At 39.5% G+C, this 23947-nt stretch overlaps 3 protein-coding genes across 4 annotated transcripts in view; 1 reads left to right on the top strand and 2 right to left on the bottom strand.

The window, feature by feature from the left end:
* Positions 1-4903, bottom strand: part of LOC5518444 (probable G-protein coupled receptor CG31760) — a 28428-nt gene extending 23525 nt beyond the window's left edge. Inside the window, 4 exon segments of the mRNA XM_048734075.1 lie at positions 349-681; positions 1324-1450; positions 1952-2122; positions 2622-4903. Coding sequence (XP_048590032.1) covers positions 349-681; positions 1324-1450; positions 1952-2122; positions 2622-3268 — 1278 coding nt within the window. The 5' untranslated portion in view covers positions 3269-4903.
* A 116-nt stretch (positions 4904-5019) lies between these two features.
* Positions 5020-23540, bottom strand: LOC5518446 (tRNA (guanine(10)-N2)-methyltransferase homolog). Of its 2 annotated transcripts, XM_032363028.2 has the most exons (15): positions 23439-23540; positions 22439-22504; positions 21145-21218; positions 20386-20467; positions 20115-20201; positions 19472-19606; positions 18959-19072; positions 18417-18459; positions 17761-17841; positions 16929-16961; positions 16301-16432; positions 15527-15578; positions 6657-6788; positions 6429-6549; positions 5020-5578 (listed from the first exon to the last, which is right to left on the bottom strand). In XM_032363028.2, the coding sequence occupies exons 1-15, from the start codon at positions 23493-23495 to the stop codon at positions 5483-5485; spliced, it is 1305 nt and encodes a 434-aa protein (XP_032218919.2). In that variant the 5' UTR covers positions 23496-23540; the 3' UTR covers positions 5020-5482. The 2 variants fall into 2 exon arrangements, with proteins under 2 accessions (XP_032218919.2, XP_048590033.1); XM_048734076.1 differs by lacking the exons at positions 5020-5578; positions 6429-6549; positions 6657-6788 and adding an exon at positions 13873-14135.
* LOC116602014 lies at positions 9012-13765 on the top strand. The gene is made up of 4 exons (XM_032363029.2): positions 9012-9345; positions 9635-9727; positions 11873-12208; positions 12339-13765. The coding sequence occupies exons 3-4, from the start codon at positions 11879-11881 to the stop codon at positions 13161-13163; spliced, it is 1155 nt and encodes a 384-aa protein (XP_032218920.2). The 5' UTR covers positions 9012-9345; positions 9635-9727; positions 11873-11878; the 3' UTR covers positions 13164-13765.
* Positions 23541-23947: the final 407 nt, after the last annotated feature.

Here is a 23947-nt window from a genome sequence, read left to right as displayed (position 1 = left end):
ATGTTGTCCAGGGCGTGAAATGAGTGACGTGACATGTACTATCCTGACCGTGACATGACATATGTTGTCCAGGGCGCGATATAAGTGACGTGACTAGTGCAATCCCGAGCGTGACAAAACATGAGTTATCCCGGGCGCGACATGAGTGACGTGACATGTACTATCCTGACCGTGACATGACATATGTTGTCCAGGGCGCGGCATAAGTGACGTGACTAGTGCTATCCCGAGCGTGACAAAACATGAGTTATCCCGGGCGTGAGATGAGTGACGTGACATCTATTATTCCGAGCGTGACAAGAGTAATATTCTTAGATAATGTATAACAAAGACTTTATATTACATTACCTTTATTTCTCTGTAATACACCACAAAGGCTGCAATTCCTAGCGTTACAGTCACCGTGAGTAACGTAAGTGCTATCATTGCGTGACGCAGAGACCAATTCAGCGTGACTAAGCATGGTGAGTTATCCACGCATGTCGTACAGCCCTTTTTGCAAGGCAAGCATTCAAAGGAGCCGGCCTTAGTGTAGTACTCGCTCTGGTTGTCGCTCGCGTAGCGTTCAATATCTGTACCATTGAAGTACTTCTGGGGGGTAAGGAGGGGGAAATAGTAGCCAGGCTTACAGATACATTTGTAGGAACCGGCGCGAAAACCACGCCCTGTTACCGGCACGCACTAAAAAAAGAAGACGATAGTACTGAGACACAATTTTAAATACACTTCATCAAAAAAACGTTGTCAGTGCAAACGGCGATTCGCAAATGGCGAATGGCAGTTCCAAGACCGAAAGGTACTACCGCCCCTCTGTTCGTCTATCTCTATATCCATTCATGTGTCTGTCCCTTTGTCAGGCTGCCTATGCTTGTTTCTACTTAGTTTATATCTATATATTTTTATTCATCATCATTATTTTTAACGTGTCATATAACAGAACCGTAACCAGGTTTTTTCTTGGGGGGGGGGGGGGGGGTGCGAAGGGGGTGGACCTAATTTTTCCAGGTGCGAAGGGGGTGGACCTAATTTTTCCAGGGGGGAGTGAGTTCTCTGATAAAAATCTGACCACCCGCGAAAGAATAAAAAGGGCTATGCAGTATCTCCACGTGACGTTTATTGTCGGATTTGGCTACAAAAGAAGTCTGACTTATAGATTTATGACATACCAGAGTGATCTAGCTTATGCTTTATAGTTTATCTACAAAAAGAGCCGAGGTGGACTTTCGACTAATGTGTGTGTGTGTGTGGGGGGGGGGGGGGGGGGTTGCGTTCGCACCCCCTGCACCCCCCCTGGGTACGGGCCTGTATAAATGCATACAGTACCTGTGTTGTTTCATTTTTACAGTGATGAGTCCCAGCAAACACCCCAAATTGAAAAGTCCCTCCTAAAGTCTCCTCGCACTGGTTAATATCCACATTAGTCAGCTCGATATCGATGGTTGTCACACCCCTGCGAAATACCATATAAGGGCATAGCTACATTGGGAAATACCATATAAGGGCATAACTACATTTGGAAATACCATATAAGGACAGATACATTAGGAAAATACCATATAAGGGCATAACTACATTTGGAAATACCATATAAGGACATAGCTACATTAGGAAAATGCCATATAAGGGCATAACTACATTTGGAAATACCATATAAGAAAGAAACTCTGTTTTAAAGCAAAATTATCAGATTGCTCTTTCCAAACTGAGAAGTTTGAAGACTTTTGTATTTTTAGATAAATTTTAATTTGAGAACATCCACTTTCAGCCACCAGCTGGGAAAATATTCCAAACTTTGTCGATTTAATTTGGTATAAAAAGTATAAAGCTTTCTTTTCAGAGGTTATTTAACATTTTAACTTGTCTTCCTGTGTTGCACGAAAACAACAATAAAGCTGACTGAACCATCCTTTGAAAAACCCTGGGGGCCACAACAGGATAAGACTTAACTTACAAAAACGCAACCGGTCCTCTTGGGTCCCAGTTCCCTATGATTGGTACCGTGTACGTGATGAGCCAAACCTGGGAGGTTGTACACTCATAATACGGGCGAGTCCACAATCCATCCAGTGGTCCCGCAAATGAGTGATTCAGGAGAACCGGCGGGAAATCTGACGAGCTGTTCCTATGGATCAATATATACCATGCAGGATTTGTCTTGCGAGGAAGGGGTGGGGGATGCCAGGATTTGCCGGGGGAGGGTGCTTTGGCATGAGTATCACCGACACACAGGCAGTCTCGGTTTATTATTTTTGCCACAGCTGCTATTGACATGATTATATCTAAAATAATATAATAAAGCACAAGGCTTTAAAGAGATGGACTCTTTAATTCCTATAATCTGACAACATAATCTGATAATAAAATTTGGCTTTCACATTTGTCAAGCCGAGTATCATCGTCAAATCCTTCTCTCGTGAGACTCCTATGTTCGTGGTGTATTTAAGCGATCGTTTGTCCAGTTTTGTCCTAAACAGAGGGTATGATTTTATTGGGTGTGTTGTTATTTTGACCTTAGCAGGGTCAGTGTTACTGTCCCTTGGCGGCACCCCTATACCCCCCCCCCCCCCCACCCCTTCCTGCCCCAGGCTCTAGATTCGCCACTACTGCTAAAGATTTCTTACCTCCTTTCATAGTAGTAAGTCTTTCTGGCAGGAAAAGGTCGATCTTTGGACTTGGCCATCATAAAAGATACAAATTTCTCATGGAGATAACTCCATGTTGTTGACAAATCCTTGACTTTTATATATGGGTCCCATAAATTTCTGTACGCATACGGCGCATACCAAGAGTTATTTGCACCAGGATAGCTAACAAACATAATCCCAGACCCAAATATCAAGGCATCACTTTCAACATTGTTGCGAACGATACTGTACAGGAGTTCCGGGTTTGTCAAAAAGGTAGAGGTATTTGGTCGGTTTGGAAGTGTTTTAGCCGACCCTGTAGGGAGCATGTCTGATACCAAATTGGCCGTCCGGATGGACATGGCCGCTTGCAGTTTATAGATAGTGTTTTGGTACTGGATGTCGAGGACATCCATGTGTCTTACGCGGTCGCAGTCGGGTTGTTCGGTGCGAATCTTGTCGATAATGGCGAGTGCTTCGCGTGCCTTCATAGAGAAGACCCCAGGCCTTGTGTCTTGAATTTGTGGCCTTTCTGGCTCCACTACTGATGGGTCGTTTCTCAAGAGTTCTTCAGACTCAGTTGCGGAATTAACGAGAAAGCAAAACAGCAGAGGTATAACTGTCTTAGCCATCTTTGCCATCATGCGGGAACGCAATGTCTGTTGTCAAAGACGAAAAGCTGAATGGTAGCACCAAAGACCGGTTTTTCTAGGCTACAAAGATTCTCAACAGCCCTCTGTTGTAAGCTCAAACAATAGTTAACTCAATTCCAGGAGCTGAAATGATAAATGGCATAATATAGCTTACGTGGTGAGACGGCTCTCAAAACTCACTTCTCTGGTGTGTTTAGAAGTACACGCACAATGCTGCCCATGGATGTTTATGTAGTTAATTACACACATCTTATTGTCTTTTCCTTCAAATAAAACGAGAGCCAATAAAGACCAGAGACAGAAATGGAGTCAGCAAATAAAACCACCGACTATAACAAACACAAAATGAGATAGAAGAATCATTTCAGTGAAAACAAAAAGGTGTTATATATGAGCCTGGAAGCCACTTGGCCACGAGGTCCGATGGTAAAGTTGAATGTTTACGATATAATTAAAAGGTAGTAGGGTTAATTCGGGGTTAAACTCTAATGAGACTCTTACAACTCGGAAAAATAGATATCAAATTAGAAGTAGGTTTAGAGCTTAGTGTTTTAGCCTTTATATTGGAGCATAAAAGAATTTTGACGTATGTAATCGTTTGTTTGCTTACCTTTGCGAAGCCTTCGTTTTGCAAACAAAGACTGGCGCGCAAATTTTTGTAAAAAAATATACTTGTAAATTTAGAAATAAAACACCTTTAATCACATAAACACAACTAAAATCGTTATTTTTGTTATATGTGCATACGCGCACATAGTAAAAAAATCAGGCGTCAAACATATCCCTCTGTAAATTTTAATATTTATTTATCTAATGAGATTGAAATGAAAATGGCGCCTGACTAAAATATGATTAACGCCGGAGGCCGATTTTTTTTATACCCTTGACACCTTTTATAATGAAAACAGATTAATGTTTCTTATATCATTTAGCATAGTCGGTTCAGCTTAGTCACAATGCGTTTTATTATGCTAAGAAAAAAAACCTATATCACAAAGTGTATATTCCAAATTGGTCCACAACTTATATTTTCGGGTTCCCGAGAATTATACTACAAACTTGGGTTTACTTGCCAAACGATTGCAACGCTCGCATGCTTTTGCGACACAGAAAGCTTTGTATGCTTGGAGCAAAGGAAACGAGTGACGCAAAAACCTCTGCATGTAAAAATTAAGTATTATTTTTATACTATTATTAGGGCAAACGAATAACGTAAAAACCTCTAGCTAAAATCATGCTCGACTTGATCACGATTTTCTCGATTTTCCACAGTATCTACAAATGAAAAATTTGCAAATAAAAGGCGGCAAGTTAATAGACTCTTTTGTAGCTACTTTTTGCACATTTAAAGAGCCCTAGTCAGCCACACCTTTGTTATTGTTTTCTATCAATATCCGAAGACAATTTATGTGACAAAATATCAGAATAACCAGCTAAAGTTTGCATTTCCACAAATAAGGCGATGGACATGGATTCCTTTTCGCACTTGGTATTTTGCTTGGATGACAAAATGGCGGCTCACAGAGACAGAAGGCCAATCACGCCGCCATTTTATGCTCCCTCGCTCAATGCCGAGTCACACATAGTATCTATTTGCATCCGCTAATTCAAGCAAGGAACTGATAAATTTTCAATCAAATATTATTAATAAAGTATCAGATTTTAACCATGGATGATTATTTTGAAGTTTTCTTGGGAAAAAGCCGTTGTATTTTCAACTATAAACAATAACAAAGGAGAAATTGATGGAAATTCTTTAATGTTACGTGACGATATTGGAGGGTTGACGTTTCCTGGATGGGGATTATCTACCTGTGATGCTAATGAATACCTGGACCTATTGACGGCTGCTAATGGACTGTATGTCGTCATGGTAACTAAAAATGTTTTCCAGATCGCATAGATAGCATGTAGAATATTGTTTTGTTAGTCTTAAATGCAAAATCAAATTGTTTTCATAATAAAAACAGGCCTTAGCCTTGCTCCATGGGATCCCTGTCTGGGTGTGAACTTCTAGGCTACAAGTCTGGGCATAGGCTAGCTGCTTTAATTGGTGTGGCTTGCTTGGGGAGAGAGTCTGACGGAGAAGTCTGGAGATTCTGGTACCCAGGGTATAAGCGTACTCTAGTGGGCTTTCTGTATTATAGAGTTGAGTAGCTCCTGCCCCTTTTGCGAGTTTTGTGCAGCTACACAATTTCCTCACCATCATGAGGGAGAGCTGAAGTAATTGTCCCTAAAACTGTCACACATAGACTGGAAGTCAATATTCTGTTCGGTGAGTCTTTCCAAAGTAACGTCAGTCTGAAAAAGAAATTTTTTGCATTTACAAGTCGTGAAAATAAAGTCAGAAATATACAAACTATTTCAAATGTTAAAAAAAACTTAAATGGCGAGAAAACAGCTATTTTAAATAAGGTTGCATTTGAAAATCCATGTGTTGTAGCCACAGTGATTCATAAGTAACGTATAAATGGCGGTATCTGGAAGGCACACAGGCCTAAAAAATGAAACAGCTTTGCAAATCTGGAACTTTTATTTGATCTTTGCTTTTTTTTGTATTCCCAAGCTCACACGGATACTGCGAGTTAAACATTAGTTGAAACAGGTGTATAATAGGCCTAAGTGCAGTAGTAGACAAAGAAAGCACCAATATAAAATGGGAAACTTTGGTATAAGGCGCGCGCCTTATTAATTCCAATATTTTTAATTATCAATGACATCACTATTACTTTGGATAGCCCCGTCTTCATGGCTGTAACTAGACGCGCGCCATTTGACCAAGCGTACCTCTCCTATACATGTCTTCTTGTTCCCATTTAAATAACAAAAAAGGAGGAGCCAATCACTCTAATCGCAGCAAGATGCTGAATTACGAGAGCGCAGATTCAGACTTGGTCGAGTTGAAGGCATGGGAAGACGCCTCAGGCCGCCTCCATACAACTCATGTCTGACCACGGATCACAGCTAAGATCGAAATGGTTTGTTTTGTGGAGGGAGGAAAACCGAGAAAAACCCTAGGAGCAAAGGCTAGACAAACTAACTCAAATCACGTCGGAACCGGGAATCGAACCCAGGACCGTGAGAGAGGAACAGGCACTACAGAGCGACGCTCTGCGGACTGCGCCACCTAGGTTCCCCTTTCAGTTCTCACCTGATGTGGCCGAATTTTCTCCATAGTGATGAGTCTTCGCGAGATGTGTCTGAAGAGCGTCTGTTCACTGTTGGCGACGAGGGCAAGGCATGGGTGCAGAGGGAGCAAACCGTCGTCGTAACTGAAAATAAAAACATTTATGTCAAATAGTGCCATTTGAGAGGCGAAAGACAATGTTTGGACTATAGTGCCAGCTTTATGATAAAAATCACCTATTTTTCTCCACACCTTTGTCTATGCACAGGGAGCCAAAACACAAGTCGTCCATGCAGAGTCAAGTAACACGACGCGAAGTGGAGAAGACTGATGATGACGTCCGATAACCGGCCCAGCTTGATCGCCGGATAGGGCGTGTCCACGCTACAAACCAAAACACCCAATGTTACTGCAAAGTAGTGTGGATCTATTCGTACAATCGCACACATCGCAGGCGATGGAGTGCGATCATATGGAAACCAGTAGCTCTTTCAATTGAAATGGCATTAAAATCGGCCTCGAGAGCAATAAATGCGTTGTCGAAAAAAGTAAAAAAAAATCCATCAAAACATCACTTTTTGGCGTATTTTTAAACTTTTTCAATATTTCTCATGGACTCGCACTTTTTCATTTTCGATCAGCATCTGTCTCCACGCGGTAACAAACGTGCCGAGGATGACTGGAACGAGTGGTGATAGTGAGCTGACCCTCTCGCTAGCCGTCTCTCTTTTGGCGGAAAGCGCTAGCCGTCTCTCTTTTGGCGGAAAGCGCTAGCCGACACGCTTTTGGCAGAAAGCGCTAGCCGTCTCTCTTTTGGCGGAAAGCGCTAGCCGTCTCTTCTTTGGCGGAAAGCGCTAGCCGTCTCTCTTTTGGCGGAAAGCGCTAGCCGTCTCTCTTTTGGCGGAAAGCGCTAGCCGTCTCTCTTTTGGCGGAAAGCGCAAGCCGTCTCTCTTTTGGCGGAAAGCGCTAGCCGTCTCTCTTTTGGCGGAAAGCGCTAGCCGTCTCTCTTTTGGCGGAAAGCGCTAGCCGTCTCTCTTTTGGCGGAAAGCGCTTGCCGTCTCTCTTTTGGCGGAAAGCCCCTAAAGTACCAAAACTAGGCGCGACAATGCCGTGAGTGACCAAGGCGCGAGAATTCACCAAAAGGAGCGTTTTCACCGGACTATCCCCGAGCGCTCACTCAAACAAGAGCCTCTACTGCGTATATTGTTATTACGGACCACGGACGCAAAAAGACAGACTGGCACGCAGGCTATTAGAAAAAGAAAGCAATTCTAAGCCAACACGTGGAAAAGCTTCTTGTTTGGTATATTCCAGCCGTTTAAATTATTAAGTTCCACTGTGTAACGACGATGGGAACGTGTGCGCTGAAAACAAACTATCTAATATATTTATGCGTTTTTTATATTTCTACAACCATGACCTTCTCTTTAGTTATACCATTTATAGAAACTAGCTCAGAAATAAGCGCTTAGCGTGAAAATCACGTTTTTCGATCGCGTCCTCCTAGGTTCCCGTCCTAACCCCCCCCCCCCCCCCCCCTAAATCTAGCTATTATCAGCCAGTCCACGCGCATGAGAATAAAACAAAGTCCATGGAAGTTTTGATCATTTGGTCAGAGCCAAATACCCGATATACAACGGGTAGAACGCAAATCATCGTTGAAAGTTATTGCGAAATTTGACTTTGAAGCAGAGATTTATCTCGAAGGTTGGTGGGCGAGAATTGACGGTATCACCAAAGGCATTTCAATAGTTGTTGCTAATAAACATTGCCTGGGGAGGATCAAATGGCATTCTTTGTATCTCCTCGTAGCAATTGTCTTCTTCAATATCTTTTGTGAGGTCGCAGACCTCCCGCAAAAACCAGTGATTTTTCTAGTGTTATTGATTCAACAAAACTATCAGCAGGGGATTACCGAACAGGAGAGAAAAAGAAATAACAAACGCATTTACAAATTATAGAGGTTGTAGTACAGTGAGAGGTATAGTGAGAGAGTCCGGGAAAATGCCATTATCACGAGAAATGGGAAGCTTTCGCACCAGAAAAAGACTGGATCTGAAAAATGTTCGTCGAAGTGGAAGTGTTTGTTGTGTATAATAATTCCTTTTCTGATACAAAAATAACAAAGGTCAAATTAACAAAAACAAAAAGCAATTTATTCAGCGCTCAAGAATCAACCAGCAAGATTATTTGCCATTAAATGGGTTATTTTCATTGAGATATTTAACTTTTTGCATCGCTCTCTGGTATGAATGCCACAGCAACTTCAGGGTCTATTTTTGCTTGAATTCAACCAAAAAGTCACGTGACTTCTAAGTGAGAGTCGCCGATCAGGTGTCACATGACACCCAAAGTCGCTGAGTCGAAAAACGCAGCCCCGACACTGATATCCTTTCATACGACAAGTTCGTTCAATCACGATACCAAAGGATGGATTCAAAATACATGTGTTTATTATTGGTTAGCTTATAAAGGCTTCCCTCTACAAATGGACGACTTTACTATTTACATGTCACATTACGTCACACATGTCGCAGTGAAGCCGCTTTAAACGGTAAATAAAACGTCTAAAATGTCAATGACATATCCAAAGAGTGTATTGGCTCATGCAACAATACTTGCAAAAGCTTTCAAAACAGACAGCTGCAAATTCGGCTTTCCCTTTGTTATCGTGAATCTTTTTGGCGTCGAAAAAAACAATTTTCTCGCAATAACTGACGAAATAACTGGGGCAGTGCTGAAGATAAGGATGTCTACTACCCGTGTGCCGAATTTGTTGGAATTCCGGAAAATATCAAATTACGTGCTACAAGCACTTTAAAAACAAAAGAGTAGAGCCGTTAAATTTTTAATGACATCCGCAAAGAGTGTATCCTCCTCTCATGCGACGATAGTTTTCAAAAATACAGAGGCCATCAGCAAGCTACTGCGACTGCTTTAGGTAAGTGTGAAAAACGGTCTTGCCTACAAAAAAAAAACGTAGAAAAGAAGGAAAAAACTTTATCTTTTTAAATCTATGCTCACAAGAATCTTCTTTTAGAAGAAAATGGGCCCACCTGGAAGGAGAAGAAGTATTAGATTTGTCCATCTAGATAAATACAAAATTATATACATTGCTAGGACATAAATTTACAACTTACAATACATAAAGGACTAAAGAAGAAAAATGACACTATTTATAGGTATGGTAATAAATGCCATTAAGAAAGATGAACAATTTTGTTTTCCAGAATTTTCTACATTTTTTTCTACATCATCGTTAAAGCGAAACTTGCACGGTGTACTAAGAAAATAAGAAATATCATCAGATATACGGAAGCAAGGTAAGCCAAATGCTCTAATTTGACATCAAGATAGAGTAGCTAATATTCTATGGTATAGATTATATACAAAAAATCTAGCATAGTAAACTACCAGCCCGTACTGGACCCTACAAGTGCATTTTTCGATCCGTTTCTATCGTGTGAGATGAACATGGCACAATATTGTAATTATCTGACAGACGAAAGCCAAGGGTCGTTTAAAAAACCTGGGGTGGTCATTTTGGATATTGAGCAATCTCAACTGTTTTCAAGCTTTCCAAAATAACGCAAAAATCACTTTTCCGCGTGAATCGCACATGAGTAAGTCAAAAGATGAGAACAAATCCAAATCTAGCGATCCCTAAAAAGCCTGCCTAACTGCTAAATTAGTCAAAGTCTAAATGAATTTCCTTTTATATAAGGAATAATATTTTGGAGACTACGATCTCTGTCAGTTAATTACGAAACCCTTATACAGTCAGGCTTTTTTTCTAGAGGTTTTAAGACTTGGAAAAGTAAGAGTCGTGCTTCTTTCAAGTAAGTCTTGTTTAACCTAATATTTTTTAAAGATTTTTTCTGTATCCTCTTTTTGCATTCCATTCATACTTCTACTGTGCAGACTATGCAAACACTAATTTTCTCGAACTTTGGCGTCGAAAAAGTTTAGGTTCCTTTCAATATTTGTCTAAATGAATGGGGCAGTGCTGAAGATGAGGACGCCTAGAACCTCCGTGCCGAATTTGGTGGAATTTCGGGAAAGTATAAAATTACGTACTACTAGCACTTTAATTAAATAAAATTGGAAGAAAGCATCTTTCAACGATCAAGTGATAGTATTAAATTTTAATGACATCCACAAAGAGTGTATCTTCGTCTCATGCGACTATACTTTAAAAAGTTTTCAAAACTTCAAAGTGAATCGGCAAGCTGCAAGTGCTTTTGGTAAGTGTGAAAAACGGTTTTGCCCTCAACAAACGTAAAAAGGGAAGGAAAAAAACATCGCTAAAGGGACATTTCCACGGGTGTACTAAGAAAATGCGAGGAAATATCAGATAGAAATAAGCAAAGAAAGCTAAAATGTTTTATTTGACTTCAACAGAGATAATATTTCGTGGTATAGATTATATAAAGAAAATCTAGCATAGTAATAACCAGTCCGTATTGGACCCTATAAAGTGCGTTTTTCAATCCGTTTCCATCATGTGAGATGAACATGGCACAATATTGTAATTATCTGACAGACGAAAGCCAAGGGTCGTTTATGAAACCTGGGTTGTCATTTTGGATATTCAGCAATCTCAACTGTTTTCAAAGCTTTCCAAAATTAATGCAAAAATCACTCTTTCCGCGTGAATCGCGAATGTTAGATAAAATTGAAAACAAATCCAAATTCAGTGATCTCAAAAAAAGCATGCTTAACCGCTAAATTAGCCTAAGTCTGAATTAATTTCTTCGTTTATAAAAAGACTTGTTGGGTCTACAATCTTTGCCAGTTAAATATGAAACCTCTTATACATTTTTTTGGAAAAATATATAGACTTTAGGCACTGCCTAAACGCGAAGCAAGCATTTAACACCTTCTTGTGTTGACGTTTAGAGGTAGTTTTAGGGGGATCTAGGGGTCTCCAGAATAGGTTTTTTAATGAGATTGAGAATATGTCAATTTTTTACTGTCATGTAATTATAAATAATATTGGCCCCTCCAAATGGATCAAGAAAGCACTCCTGCGATAATATTAAATATGCAGTATGAAAGTTAACAAACGCTAAACCTTGGTGTGAAAAAAGGCTTGAAAGAAAAAGTAATTGTTGATGAAAAGAGCGGATGCGTGGAGATTGTTTTCTCTGCGGTCGCAAAGCTACCTGTGTCCAGGCCCGTAACCAAGGGGGAGGGGAGAGGGGGTTGGGCGCAGAGAGATTTCACCCCCCACAACAGCCGAAATACCACTTTCAGTTCTCAATAGACGTGCTATTCGTATAGACAAAACTATAAAGTACAAGCTAGATGACTTTGGTATGTATCAGAAAACTTCCTCCATCCCCCCTCACGTTCCCCAGAAAATTAGGTCCCTTTTTCGGATTTCGCACCCTCCCTCCCTCCCTCACCCCCCAAGAAAAATCCTGGGTATGGGCCTGGTGTCTAACATTTTCTTTTTTGCATTTCAGCCAGAGATGTCCTTACTTTACTTCATTTGTATGCTGGCCTCTATTCCATGTCACGTGTTCGCACACACGTGCCCACAAGGTGTCTGCTACGGAGGCAAGTTTTCACTCCATGAAGGCATCAAGGGACAACATTTGATAGGGTTCTCATTCAAGAACCTCAGCACGGTCCGTCATGCCCAAGGGTGCTTCACGGCGTGTGCGAATGAGTGCCTCTGCAGGTCGTATCAGTTGTCACGTACGGGATGCGAGTTACTGGAGGAGGACAAGAATTCGAAAACTCTTGAGCCAAATTCTGACTACATATACTTCGACTTGCTTCAGAACATTATTCCGTCGGTGAGTATTTTCGGTTTCTTTATTCTCTCGTGAGTGGGCCCGTACAGTGCGACGCGCGCTACCGTGACCACCTTGAGGATGTGAGAAACGTGTTACGTGATGGGCTGAAGAAAGTTTACTTTTTTCATAGGTATCCTCCTTGGCACACCCATCAATCTGTAGGAATGGCTGCTGTCTGTCCAACCCCTGTCTTAATGGGGGGAAGTGCGCAGAGCAGTGCGAGCACCCGAAAACCAAGATCGTCTGCAAGTGTCCATCTTATGCCACAGGGAAACGATGTGAGCATTTCCGTCCAAAGTCCTGCCTTGACTTCTACAAAGCACCTAACGCTCTCTCCGCCCCGCTGAAAGGTGTTTATAAGATTTTCAAAGAGGACAATGTAACAGAACTCAAAGTGTATTGCGATTTTACGCCGCCCAACAAAGCGTGGACTTTGATTGAATCATTCGCCGTAGAACACAAATCAGAGTTCAATACAAAGTCCTTCATGGACGACTACCCGCTCAATCAAGAGACGCCTGGAAATCACAAGAAATACCGACTAGCGAGACAGGACATGCAGATGATCAAAGCCACAGCGATGTCCTACCGAGCAACCTGCAAGTTCCTGACGAGGGCAAACGTAACTGACCGAGATTATATGGAGGGTCGTCTGTTAGAGTGGAACATCATAGAGGAAGCGAGCGATGATCCGGAACCAGAATACTGCAGAAGATTGACATATGTCAATGTTGAAGGCTACAGTTGCTCGGATTGCACTATGGCGCTCTTTCAGGAACAGTCGACGTGGCATGTGCACGGTGAGCCGAGACACGGCTGCGACTTCCAACCACCAGGATATAAGGAGAACTCTTGGGAGGTATTCGGATGGTATGATCCAGTGCAAACTTCCTTCCTATGCACCGATTCAGACAGTTCAACGACCGAATACTGGCTTGGACACGAAATGCCTTAGTATCATGCGAAGACCAGACAGATATTTTCAACTGTCAAGTAATAAGGACAACTCTTGTGAGGTATTTGGATGGAATAATCCACGACAGTCTATCTCCCTATGCACCGATTTCGATAAATCAACGATAGAATATTGACGGCCTTGGCACGGGATGGCCAAGGCCGTCAATTCCGCATGCTGAAAAGCATGTGGAATATTTGGTACTTTTTACTTAATCAAAGACAAGACCAATACCATTGTAATTTAGGATGGCTAAGGATGGCTATAGATGTCACACAGGTAACTACCTACATATGTCTGGTTACCTTTCAACAGAATTCAATCTTTTGTATCTCAAAGTTGAGATCCACCTTTAATATTTATGTCCAAAAGTATATAGCTAAGGAAATGTAGATACCCGAGGGCGTCAGGTCTTTAGTACTCGGAACACCTTTGTCTAGTTGAATTTTTCAATCCTCATATCAAAGGAGTTTCTTGTTTACTTTGAGTCGCTTCTATTGAAAACGTGGACAATTATGCCGAGACCATTTCTCAAGCAGAAATCAATACTCAAAAATAGACCAATGAGGTTTCACTGTAGTGCCGTAGCAGACAACGTAAGATCAGGCGGGGGGGGGGGGGGGGGGGGGCACAATACAGAAAGATTAAGAAAATATTTTGGCACACGGTCATGCCCTCATTTCCTTATTATTATTTTTTAATATTGGGGGGGGGGGGGGGGCATGTGCCCTCCAGTGCCCCAATCACTGCTACGGCCCTGCACTGACGTTAGAAAATAGGACAAATAAGCCCTTAAAATATTAGACGTAAAGCAGAAAATTGCTGGATAGGAGTTTTATTTGTATAAGGCAAGTTTCATGTTCATCCTTATCACCATTACTAGTTTCTGTCCTTCGCTGCAAACCAACGAAGCTTCACTGTAAACCAACCAGTCAAGCTTGGAGCTGCTGGTACGGGGAGCTCTGGCATTTTCTATCAGCATGCAACGGATAAAATGTATTGACTTCTTAATCTAGTAGTCTCTTTCTATTTTACACAATACGAGCTAAACCATTTTTGAAATGTTATCACTTAAAGTTCTTAAAACCTTTCACTTATATCAATCTAGCCAAAACAAAGCATTGATAAACTTTCAAATTCCGAAAAGGGAATTAAATTTCATTAAAATTTGAATTTTCTTCAGATCTTTGAAAATTTTCCTGGCCAAGCGAAAGGAGATTGAATCGAGTGAATAATTCCAAGTTTTGGCGGGAAAATCTGAAACAACGTATTTTCCTTAAATCCGTTAAAATTCAGAGATGGCAATACCTCAAAATATTGGCGAATTGTTTTCTATTGCAAAGTACCCACAATAAAGCGAAGAATAATTTAAAGTCGAGAATTGTATGCGAAAAAAGAAAATATCGTTTTGTTATAGGTTTCAAAAACAGCGCGCGCTCGTGAGAATGTCGCCATTCTTGATTGCGAATGCAGCACGCGCGCACAATGCAAAAACAAGACTGAAAATATCTGCTAAATTTTGCAGATTTGTTTCCTGAAGTTAAATAATCATTTGACTACCAGGTTGAGATATAAAGATGGCGGTAAAAGTTGTAACCACACAACGTTAACTAAGAAGACATGAAGAGGGGAACCGGTTTAGCGCGCGCATATGTTTTCTCATGGTTGACATCTTGATCTACGTCACAAATGACTGGACCCGGGCCTTTCAGTTCACGGCCTTTTTTCCGAAGGTTGACCAAAATACCTCAATATTACAGATTTGAGTTATTCGCGCGAACCCGTGTTTTATAGGGTCCATAAGAACCATAAAGAAGTATAAAGAATTTACAAAGTCTATCAACTCTGAAAGGTTATATGGACTTTAAGAATAAAATGTTATCACTTAAGAATAAAATTCTGGAAAATGAAGTGTCACGTGGGCAGCAATTGAAATAAAGCCTATCATATACAGATAAGCATCGCCAGGCAACCGTCAAGTTATCGCTTAATCACGAAGGTTGTTTGAATTAGACCAAATTAAAACAAAGGGTTACAACAAACACACACGCCGTACGCAACACAAATAGAATACAAATTTTCTGTCCGCGGAAATGGCAAATACAACAGTCATGTGACAATCCTATCACATTGAAAGATACCTTGGGATTTGTCTTATACTGAATGCATAAGAATATGAACCATACCAATAGCTTACTTATTATCATCTTTGTTTTTGCAAATCATCGACAAATTTTTGACACCCATAAATAGCGATAGATCTATGAACTTTCATTTGTAATTCAATGTTTGAAAGAGCAATGTTTTCTCAAATAGGCGTATACACTCCTATACTCGTATACACTGGCTAGTCTAATTCTTACCTGTTGTTATCAGCCTTGAGCTTCCGTACACCTTCCCTCACGCCATAGGGAGCTGAAAAAAAAATCACTAGTCGTATATTGAAATATATCTAACTTACACGTCACACCTTCCTTGCAAAACGTCACACCTGAAAATTGTCAGACCTTCATTGCGAAACGTCACACCTGAGACATGTCACACCTTCCTTGCAAAATGTCACACCTGAGAAATGTCACACCTTACTTGCAAAACGTCACACCTGAAAAATGTCACACCTTCATTGCAAAACGTCACACCTGAGAAACGTCACACCTTCCTTGCAAAACGTCACACCTGACAAACGTCACACCTTCCTTGCAAAATGTCACACCTTCCTTGTAAAATGTCACACCTTCCTTGCAAAATGTCACACCTTCCTTGCAAAATGTCACACCTGAGACATGTCACAACTTCCTTGCAAAATGTCACACGTGAGACATGTCACAACTTCCTTGCAAAATGTCACACATAAGACATGTCACACCTTTCTTGCAAAATGTCACACCTGTGAAATGTCACACCTTCCTTGCAAATGTCACCTGAGGCATGTCACAACTTCCATGCAGAACGTCACACCTGAGACATGTCACACCTTTCTTGCAATACATCACACCTGAGACATGCCACAACTTCCTTGTAATATGTCACACATGAGACATGTCAAGCAAGGAAGAAAACAAATAATCAGTCGTGCTTCATGCGCCTAAGAGGTACGAGTGATAAAGGAAGAGCACAACGTTTCCATGGTTACTTACGGTCAGTAATGATGGCGTCAAATATGGGCGTGGCCCTAAGAACACTGCGGGAAGCATCAGCGATTATTGCATCAACAAACAACTGTTCCAGACCTGCTTGACGGAAGTTCGTCCGCATGACCTCATCTCGTGCTGAAGGAACAGGTAAATGGTGTTTAATGTCTTGTTGCCTTATGCAAAAGTTAGGGGCGGATCGAAGGGTGGGCCGAGCGAGCCCAGGCCCCCTCTATTTTTAGATATTTGGCTTAAAATAACTAGAAATATAATTAGGAAATCCACGATAGAACAATGGACCCCCTCTTTCCTGAAACCCTTACTTTGGGCCTCCCCTGTTTGGAACTCCGGGTCAACCCCTGGGAGTGGAAATGATAGCCTGTTCCAAGGTGTTTATTTGGGTGCTTGAAGATGTCGCCATTCGGAATATAAGCCGGGTATTCTTCAGCAAAACAAGGAACTTATGTATGATGTTGCATAAAAAAAAGTGAGTTTAGGATGGTTAACTTCAGGCAAAAAGGAATTACATACAATGCTACTTCTGAAACACAAGATTCGTAGACATGATTGCTAGGTCAGACACGATCAGGAAACCAAACAAATATTTTAAAGATAATAAGAATGTTATGCCTACCTTTCCATTTGCAATTTGCACGAGATGATTTGCCTGGATGTTGTAAAAAAGGAGAAACTGAATAAAACTTATAAAATAAAACTTTATAAACACGGCAATTTAACTTATATTTGAGACTTGATAATCAGATAAGCAGTTTACGAGTTTGTTTGAGGAGGTTGATCAGCTTTAAGAAAAATAAACATTTGAAGAATTTGTTTAAAATCCTTTTCTCAACTTGGAATACGACATAGTCAATCAACCATCTCATCCAATTTACGCCTTCTATCTTTTTCACTATTTAACACCAAACTACAGTTGGTAAAAAGGGAGAAACAACTAAATAATACTTATAACATAAAACTTTTTAAACACAGCAATTTAACAATTTAGTTTAAACTTGGTAATCAGATGAGCAGTTTACAAGTTTGTTTGTCGAGGTTGAAAAGCTTTAAGAAAAATAAACATTTGAAGTATTTGTTTAAAATCCCTTTTTTCAACTTGAAATACGACATAGTCAATCAACCATCTGAACCAATTTACGCCTTCTATGTTTTTTTACTATTTAACACCAAACTACCGTTGGTATATTAAACATGTAATAAGTATGTCAGAGTATATCTTAAATGTACTTTTAAGAACATTCTGGTGAAGGAACATCAAGATAATTGAGTGGACAAAACAGTTTTAAAGCCATGTCAATGGCATTCTTTGGAAATCCCTGTGTGGCTGTGAGGCATGCAGGGCAAGGATAGATCATTAAAACATAGGAAACCAAAAACAACACAGGAAACCAAAAAAAGAACACCAGGGACAGAGTTGAAAAATTTGTGGTTACAAAAAAAACAACAACCTCTTCCTTGAACAAGGTTCTTGTCAATGTCACTACCAATCACGTGACCTCCAAAGTGAGCACAAGCTAAAAGGATGCTTCCTGAAACAATGAAAAAAGCACAGCAGTTAAGAAAGGTTAAAACAATGAAAAAAGCACAGCAGTTAAGAAAGGTTAAAACAATGAAAAAAGCACAGCAGATAAGAAAGGTTAAAACAATGAAAAAAGCACAGCAGATAAGAAAGATATAAACAGCTCCTGAATCATAAAACAAACAAAACAATGAAAAAAGGACAACAGTTAAGAAAGTTTAAAACAAAGAAAAAAGCACAGCAGTTAAGAAAGGTATAAACAGCTCCTGAGTCATAAAACAAACAAAACAAAGAAAAAAAAGCACAGCAGTTAAGAAAGGTATAAACAGCCCCTGAATTATAAAACAAACAAAACAATGAAAAATGCACAGCAGTTAAGAAAGGTATAAACAGCTCCTGTATTGGACATTGGACAAGTCAGAAGCTTCACATTATGCTCTTATTTTGGATATATAAAGTAAGGTAGTATTTGGAAATGATCTATTGTAGTTGGTCAAGGATTTTACATTTAATACAATTTGAAAAAAAAGCGAAGGAAATACTTTGATAAGACTATAAGGAAATGATTTATATATCCTAACTTGCCTGTTCCAACAAATGGGTCAAATATCAGTGTTCCAGGGCGTGCCTATAAATAGAGAAGTCGAAAAAGTTAATACATTTCCTTAAATATCGCAGACTGATACATTAAAAGGATGTCTTGAGGGGTCCCAACAACCTCATTTTGCATTTTTGTCATAATATCATTACTTACTAATTAATAAAATCTAAAAACTTAAACCAGACACAACATTTGTATCCAGTGGGATACAAATGCAGGCAAGCCAGCAAGTGAGCAAGCAAGCAAGCAAGCAAGCAAGCAAGCAAGCAAGCAAGCAAGCAAGCAAGCAAGCAAGCAAGCAAGCAAGCAAGCAAGCAAGCAAGCAAGCAAGCAAGCAAGCAAGCAAGCAAGCAAGCAAGCAAGCCAGCCAGCAAGCAAGCAAACAAGCAAGCAAGCAGGCAAGCAAGCAAGCAAATAAATAAATAAGTAAAAAGAGGAAAAAAAATTAATAAATTATAAAAAAACAAGGTTTGATTACAGGCAATGTATAAAAGATTGGTAAGATATGAGAAAGGAGTTCTCTTACCTTTCCCTGATTAGCCATGAGAAAAGATAATAATGGATCCATGGAAGTGTTGCCAATAAAGTGCCGCGTCTTAAGAGAAAACTTCTTCAGCAAGTGGCGCTGACCCTGGCCAATCTACAACCACATCAATATGAGACACGCTTTGAGGATGAGGACTGGGATTATTAGGAAAATGTCAGTGTTGGTGATGGAAAATGACAATGGCAATGCTGACACTTGATGATATGGTGGACCAAAGCTGGTCTTAGAATACTAAGGGGAGGGGCCCAATATAGGGACATTACGAGGACTAGGAGAGGCGGGAACCGCCACGCCCCTAAAAAAACTGGGTGAGGGGGAGGGAATGACATTATATGCTGCAATGTCATCTGTTAATTATTAAAGAAGAGGACAGATACACAAACGTTTTTCTTCCACAACAACAAAAGAGATTTTAGTCAACTGTGCATTTAATGACGTCAAAAGATTAAGATTACAATTGGCAAATAATGTTGGTGACAGCAATGTACTTACTAATCGACCAAAAAATAGTTGACATGGTTTATCAGTTGCAGCATTGTTATCATCACCAAAGTCTAATAGTAGAGAAAACTCATGCTCTGGGTTATTCAGATTCACTTTTCCGTCCAATGGAAGAAATGACAGAACCTAAAGAAATATAAACGATACAGTTCAACATCTACATAGGAGACAAGTCAGCTAAAATCATGAGTGCTATAACCCAAGAATATCAAGGCCTCAGCAGGCAGGCCTCAAAATATTTTTTGGGGGGGGGCAGGGAGTCACAATACAGAAACATTAAGAAAATATATGGGGCACAGCCACGCCCATTCTAGTAATTTTTTTAAAATATTTGGAGGGGCACGTGCCTCACCCATTGCTAAGGCCATGCCCTGAATTCTACATCACCCAAATACCTGAACTTTTAAAATTTTTGGAGTACAGTACCCTATGAATAAATAAATGTGTTTCTAATCCAACATTTTTTTTGCCTGCAATCCTTTTGTTGTTTTTAAGTAAATTGTAATTTCCATGTCTAAAAAGCCCCTATTTTATATGTATACAGTAATAACTTCTAAGCACACTAAATCATATTAAATTATAGCACAACTCCAAATTCTAATTATATTTGAAATATTTTATAGTGTGTACTGACCTTGATGTATTCTTGTTTCTGACCTTGGGAAATTTTCTTGTTGTATGTTTCGATGTTAATTCGAAATGTTGTGTTGCGGTATGGCTCCTTTGAAAAGAAACATCGTCATTGCAAGATTAGCATTCATACCGGATTGCGCCTACAGCTACACACGTCTTTATTTTCCACTTATTGCATTTTCCAAATAAATTATTTTTAGAAAAAAATTATTCTTGCTTTCAGTCAGAAATGTCTGTGTTTACATTGTTGTAATTTTGTTTGTAAATCTAACCATTTTATCAGGTGGATACTGGTTCAAGCTTCGAACTAGCTCATCCACACTGCTTCCACTCCCCCATAATTCAAGAATATACCTAAAGACAAGGGGAAGATGAATTATTGAACTGTGAGCAGCTGTGTCAACACAACAATTAGTCTTAATTTTGTATGCAAGCTATGGATTTTTGCATGGTGGTATAGCTGCCTGGCTGCTCGAGTTGAGAAAAACCTTGGTTGGGCCACTGATTTTTGTTTTATAAGTCAGCATGCTTTAGTTAAATGACACCAATTACGCTTTGAATTCTGTCAACTATTATTATGATAAGCACAATTACGGTACAAGTGAATGTGGCTTTTCTAGGTGAAAAATTTTATAGGCAGTTCTGTGTGAATTTAGACGCTGATTCTCCTGGTAATGTGGAAACAGTTTGAAAATTTGTACAGCTTCATATAAAAGAATGTACGGCACAATCTACAATCTACTAACTTCAGTGTTTTGAACAATTATTAAATAACTTTTAAAAAAGGCTTAAAGAAGAGCAAACATGCCTCTATTTTGAACTCCGGCACAATACCGACCCATTCAAAGAACCCCTTTCCATCAGTTTATTCAAACAAGTGATTGGGACAATCTCAATGAAATATTGTTATAATAATAAGGTATTTAAATCCAATCATCAAGTTTTCTTGCAAATCAACTAATGTATTTTCACTTGTAAATAATAACAGATGAATGGTTAAAATTTGATATTCTTTAACATACAGCACATACCTAACAGTCATTGATCTCTCTAGAATTTGTTGACAACAAGATAGATTTGGCATCTTGAGTTTGAGAAAGGGACTCTGGGAAAATAACAAGAACAATATATACTGGGGGTATCATGATCAACTGCATGATATTTATGATACAGTATACATATAAAAACCCACGTTAGGACTAAACAGGTTCTTCATGCATTTTAGGCTACAGTATTTTAGGTTATTTGGTTTGTATTTTTATATGAAGCTATGATAAGAATGACTGGGTGGATTTAATGGTGACAAAACAGGCCTGTTATGATACCTGAATTATTACTGATATATCATGGCAAATAAATTATGCACTATACAGTAATTTAGAAACCTGTTTCTAATTTTGGGCTCAATATGTATAAAAAGGGTTCTAATGTGATAATTTTAGACAGGCAAGTTCTTTATTCTATGTATGTTCTTAGATGTGGGTGTTAAATACTCTTCCCAGGTTACCATTGTTTCAATATTCTTTTGGCAATACAGTACAGACTGAATTTATCATTAACATTTTCACGCATGGATTCTGGGTGTTTTAAGCACACTTAGGCCACACAATATCTCTATCAGTTCTATGCACAAAAATACATTGCATAGTTTGCCGATTAAATGATGTGATGTACATTTTAGCTGATGATGACAAATTCAATAAAACAAAATTGAAAATGGCGGATTTGGGCAAAGAACTAAATGCTTTTGTAGGAAAATAATGATTGCTTTCAAAATATTTCTTTTTGAAAAATTTTTTGGCCCTCAAAAATTACATCCGTATCACTGTTAGGGAAAAACTTTGTTTTTTTTTACTGTATCAGAGATGTGGATGATGAAATATGTTGGAAATAACTTCAGATCAAACATGATTATGATGTTTATGATCATGTCAGCAATAGTTTGAAATAAAACAGAAAGGATGACAGGGCAAAGAAAACACAGCAATAATTCTTTTAAAATGTGCATATATTCTTTTAATGTGACTCTGCCAAAGTTTCCTCTTTAATAAGACTTCTTCAGGGCAGACTGAAGAAGGAAAGTTCAGTGGGCTTATCGGCTTTAAGCCTATCTACCCGCGGGGTCTTAACAGTGACGACTTTTTTTTGTAGTAGGAACCCGCGTAGAGATATATAAATTATTTTTGTCCCTAGCGCGCACTATTCCAGAATGTGCGATTTTTTGTCAATTGTAATGTTTTTGCGTCTCGAACCACTATACTGATGTAAATAAGTGTGCCCTGAAAAAGCTTACAAATGAAATTACAAAAAGAATCAGTAACTCACTATCTTCTCTGAACTTCCATCATGACTCAAGTTGATACCATGAATAGATGCAATAGAGTGAAGCTCCTGTGGAAATTGAAATGCCACATACAGTACTTAGCAGAACAACAGATCACTCTGGACAGATGCACAGACAAATAAAGCCTAGTAAAAAAAAGACATGTTTATAGTTCCCGCCTACATCCTTTTTCGGGGCTGCATCAAAATTTTAAGTTATTTCTGCTGTTTTTTTTTTATTGTTTGTTCCTAAGAAAATTAAATTTCATGCGTTAGCGGTGCCTGGGCACTGAAACAAAGGCAGACTTTCCCGATTCAAGGCTTTTCTTACGATTTTTTTCACATGTTCGTAACATCGCGGGAATTTCCTTTGTGAATCTTACAAGGGCCGCATGCTCCCTATTTTGATCTTATCAAGACGATAAACATGTTTTTTTTTCACTTGGGCTAACAGTCAGACACAAAGACGAAAGGGTAAGTACTAAAATAAGAGTAAACAAACTGACGCAGAGAAATACATGCATACAGAAGGATGAACGCACAACAGCTAGACTTACACAGAGATGACACAGACAGAAAAATATGACAGAAAGGCCGACTGATTAACACACAGGCAGATGACAAGTGGATACACAGAGAGAATATGACACATAACAACCAGACTTACACAGAGACGACAAACAGGCAGACAGACGGACAGACAGACAGATGGACAGAGGTACAGTGGGCACATCGACAGTCATACAGACCAGATCCAGGGGTTCTAGCACGTTGGGATAGGTACAAGGATTACAAGAAATAGGGGTTGATTCAATGTTCTTTGGGTTTCCTTAGATCTCTTAATTTGCAAAATCTCCGCACAAACAAAATATCCTTAAAGTCTCCGCACAAACTTCCTACAGACCTCACTTAATTGTTGCAAACTTCCCTTCATTCGACAGCTTATTATTGTATCATATGCTAGTCACTAAATGGACACCAGCTCTCTGTATGAATTACTGACCGGTATTCTAAACTTCACGTGTTCTTGGGCCAACAAACACACACATTCGACCGCCATCTTGGATTTAGGGGACTCCGCTGGTAAGACGCAGGCACACAAAGGGAGCCCATTCCCCCTCCCTTGGTCACTTGAGTTCCCCCCCCCCCCCCCCCCCCAAAAAAAAAAAAAAAAAAAAAAATTATTAGTACTTGAGACACTTGCAATTATCAGGATAGTCTTCCCTACCAAAAACAAAAGAGCTATAGACGCTCCGTACACGGCCAATTTTGCATCGACCTATTTTATTTGGAGTAAAACAGATGAACATGTAAACTATGAATTTTTCAGGGGTAGCGTTCGCACCCGGCCACCCATGTTAATGAGACATACTTAGAATCGACTTAAAATCCGAGACAAACTTATATCGCTAAATTCGTAAAATTGAGCTTCTTCGGAATAAAAAAAACAGAACAACGGATACGATTTACATCCAAACTAAGTTTATTTCATGAATTAGAGCATGAAAATAT

This window comes from Nematostella vectensis, chromosome 11 (assembly GCF_932526225.1).
Source record: "Nematostella vectensis chromosome 11, jaNemVect1.1, whole genome shotgun sequence".
NCBI classification, from domain to species: Eukaryota; Metazoa; Cnidaria; class Anthozoa; order Actiniaria; family Edwardsiidae; genus Nematostella; species Nematostella vectensis.
This window is presented reverse-complemented; position numbering and strand designations above follow the sequence as displayed.